We start from the raw sequence: 3,301 nt of genomic DNA on the forward strand, positions 1-3,301 counted from the left end.
AATAGGAAGACATTTGAGACTTTTAATTATGAAAATTAATCTGTCTTAAAATATTAAAAGGAAATATGAAAAAGAACATAGTTTTTACATAATTTAGGAGTTGGCAAACTATGTCCCATAGGCCATACTAGCTTGCCATCTGATTTTGTATGACCACAAGCTAAAAATGGGTTTTAGATTTTTAAACGGTTGAAGAAAAGTAAAAAGAAGTGTAAAAAGAATGACAGCTATAGTCGTTCATTTACATATTGTCTCTGGCTACTTTTATGCTACAACAGTGGAACTGAATAATTGTGGCAGAGATCCTATAATGTGTCAAGTATTCACCATCCTGACAAAAAAATTGCCAACCCTGGCCTAACTTATTTTAGAAATAAATTTTAATTTAATTCCAGGAATATAACAGAAAACAAGGCTAAAGTGATTTTTGGACTGTGTATTTATTAAGATTTTTATTCTGAAAGTCACTGTGTGTGTGTGATTTCCACAATGTTGATGACTATTTAGCTCTTATTTAAATTATAAAATGAAGAACTAGGAAATAAAATTTCTGTGTTATCCATTATATCATAAGTTTGTTGGTTGTCCCATGTTATAAACACACTTGACATAAGATATTGGGTTTTCTTAAAACCCAAACCTTAGCTAAAGTAAAATGTGCAGGCTGAGCTGTGCATGGGGTCACCCTGCCCTTGGTATGGTCATTCTCACTTGGAAAGCAGGCATAGGTAAAGGACAGAGGGGCCACAGTGTGTATATAAACATACAGGGAGACTTCGTGATATCTCTGTAAGAGATTATAAACTCCTTAAAAACAAGAACTGTGTTATGTTCTAGTTTTGTTCCCCTCTCAGTAATCAGCACAATATCTTGAAGATAGTGCTTNCTCCCAAGCCTCTCCTCTGCCTTCCTTTTAGCCGGGTGGTCTTCAGCGCACTGAAGGAAATCGGTTTTAGAAAGAACCTTTCTGCTTTTCCTGCCAGCTCAACGCCAGTAACTTAGCCAGAGGTTGACCGGAGGCAGTGACCTGGATTGGCTGCGAGTCAGGAAGGCAAAGATCGCGCAGCTTGGCTCCTGGGAGCGCTCGGGGCCAGGTGACACAGCCTTGGGTGCCCCGGCGTTGGCTTGACAGTTTCATCCCCGCCCACTCGCTGGAGAGCGCCCCGCCGGGGTGCACGCGCGCGCAGGGGAACATAAAAGCTGCGGCGGCGCGGAGACGCCGAGCTTGCCCACCGCCCGAGCTGAGGCCACACCATGCACGTGAACGGCAAAGTGGCGCTGGTGACCGGCGCAGCGCAGGGCATCGGCAGAGCCGTTGCAGAGGCGCTACTGCACAAAGGCGCCAAGGTAAGAGCGGCGTCCGGCGGCGGAAACTTGTCTGCTCACCCCGAGACTCGCCGCTCCCCCAGCCACCCCCTCGCCAAACCCCAGGGGCTCCCGGGGAGACAGAGACGCTGCGCCCCAAGTGCCCACCTTGCCACTTCCAAAAGCTGCGGAGGCTGATGCTCACGAGCAGACCTCAGAAGTGGCTGGGAGAGAACCTGAACTTTAATTGCCGAATGTCAGGTCCCAAAGAGGAGCGTCCTATTGTTTATTTTACTCTTCGTCTGTGTGTCTGGTTCGCGAGCTGTGCAGGACCTGGACTTCTCTCCTCTGTCTACAGGTAGCGCTGGTAGACTGGAATCTGGAAGCAGGTATGAAGTGTAAAGCTGCCCTGGGTGAACAGTTTGAACCTCAGAAGACTCTTTTCATCCAGTGTGATGTCGCTGACCAGGAACAACTGAGAGGTAAGGGGGGGATCCATCCATCAACATGGAGCACACAGCAGCCTTGAACAACCCAGAGCGAGAGCCACCCTGGGGCAGGCAGTTGGGCCCGCTCCTGGAAAGCTGCTACCTCTAAGCACCAAGAGATAGCTTGGAGTGTTATGTTTCCTAGTGACATCCCAATAGCCATAAAAACAAAGGGCGGGGGTGGTGGGGTGGTGGAGGGGAACCCAACTCTGCTTGAAAAATCCTTTTATTTTAGTCATTTGGCAATGCCTAATGTAATCAAAATTCCTTTGGGTATTCAAAGACAGTGCTGCTACAGTAATTATTAAATGATTGAAATTGCAGATGGAACTTGGAAAGTTAAATGTAGGCTAAGGGACTGTGGCAAACAACTTCTCCCAGAAAGCTGGAGTCCAGTTAACAATGAAATGTGGCAGCCTTTCTCTTTTAAACGTAGGAGCCTGCAGAATTCAAGATCATCATCACAGGCATGCTAGGTGCTTTGAACCAGATGTTCTCTTTGGTTTTTCCCCCACTTTAAACNAACTATATGTTTATTTCTCTTATTTTAAATTGTGACTTTTCAAGTTATCTTATAGCAGTACTATTTAAAAAAAACAACAACAACATGTATATATATTTTCAGAGTTACTGTTTTTCAAAGGTTGTTATAAGACTCCTAAGCGGTAATACATGTGAAAGCACCTTTGACAAAGTGAAAAGTACAGAATGAAGTTAAGGTATCTGAACTCCTAGGTGATGTTAGTAAGAGCCTGTAATTTTAAAGTACGGAGGATGTAGTCATCGGGATATCCTGTGGGGGAGGCCAAACTTTACCTCTACTCTCTTAGGGTCTGTGGCTGGGCCTGAGAATTAAATCGACATGAGATAGAGTAACATGAGAAAAGCATGGAGTTTTACATGTATGCGGGAACCTCCAGAGGAAAGTGAACACCGTGGCTAGGCATATGTGTTTCTAAACTGGGTTGAACAAAGAGAAGCAGTTCTGGAAAAGTAACTAATATATACGGAGAGACTAAAGGAAGATAAGAGTTACTTTATTTTAATGAGGCCTGTTTTTACAGATTTCACTCAGCCTTGACTCCGGTCTCTGCTGCTAAGAATATTCCTTTCCTCCGGGTATAGGTAGGGCATCTTTTACGTTATAGTTTTAGCTCCTGCTGTCAGGAAGAAAAGGGGAGGTCAGAGTGCTTTTCTCGCATCTGCTGTTTTTCAAGTGCTTCTACTTCAAAATAATCCTTAAGCCAAAGTAGCATATTTTGGGGCGGCCTATTCTGCCACCCTTCAAATGCTAAAGTGCTATAATAAATAGATCCAAACACATAATGGCTTACATATAGTAGAAGCTTATTTCTCATTCATATATCAGCCCAGGGCCAGATTCTTATCGCAGGGAACCTCTGCTGTATGCAGTCATTTGGAAAATGAGGCTGGCAGAAGCTCTGCTGTCATCAACATGGAGTTTTCATGTGGCATTAGTGGACACCTCTCCAATAGAAAGAGAAAGA

General features: G+C 44.4%; 1 protein-coding gene across 1 annotated transcript in view; it reads left to right on the top strand.

The window, feature by feature from the left end:
• Positions 1-896: 896 nt before the first annotated feature.
• The window catches only part of HPGD (15-hydroxyprostaglandin dehydrogenase), a 16,832-nt gene continuing 14,427 nt past the window's right edge, over positions 897-3,301 (top strand). The window contains exons 1-2 of the mRNA XM_019636207.1: positions 897-1,347; positions 1,664-1,787. Of these exons, the coding sequence (XP_019491752.1) occupies positions 1,255-1,347; positions 1,664-1,787 (217 nt within the window). The 5' untranslated portion in view covers positions 897-1,254. The remainder of the gene's footprint in view (positions 1,348-1,663; positions 1,788-3,301) is intronic.

This window comes from Hipposideros armiger, unplaced genomic scaffold (genome assembly GCF_001890085.2).
Source record: "Hipposideros armiger isolate ML-2016 unplaced genomic scaffold, ASM189008v1 scaffold_27, whole genome shotgun sequence".
Classification (NCBI taxonomy): Eukaryota; Metazoa; Chordata; class Mammalia; order Chiroptera; family Hipposideridae; genus Hipposideros; species Hipposideros armiger.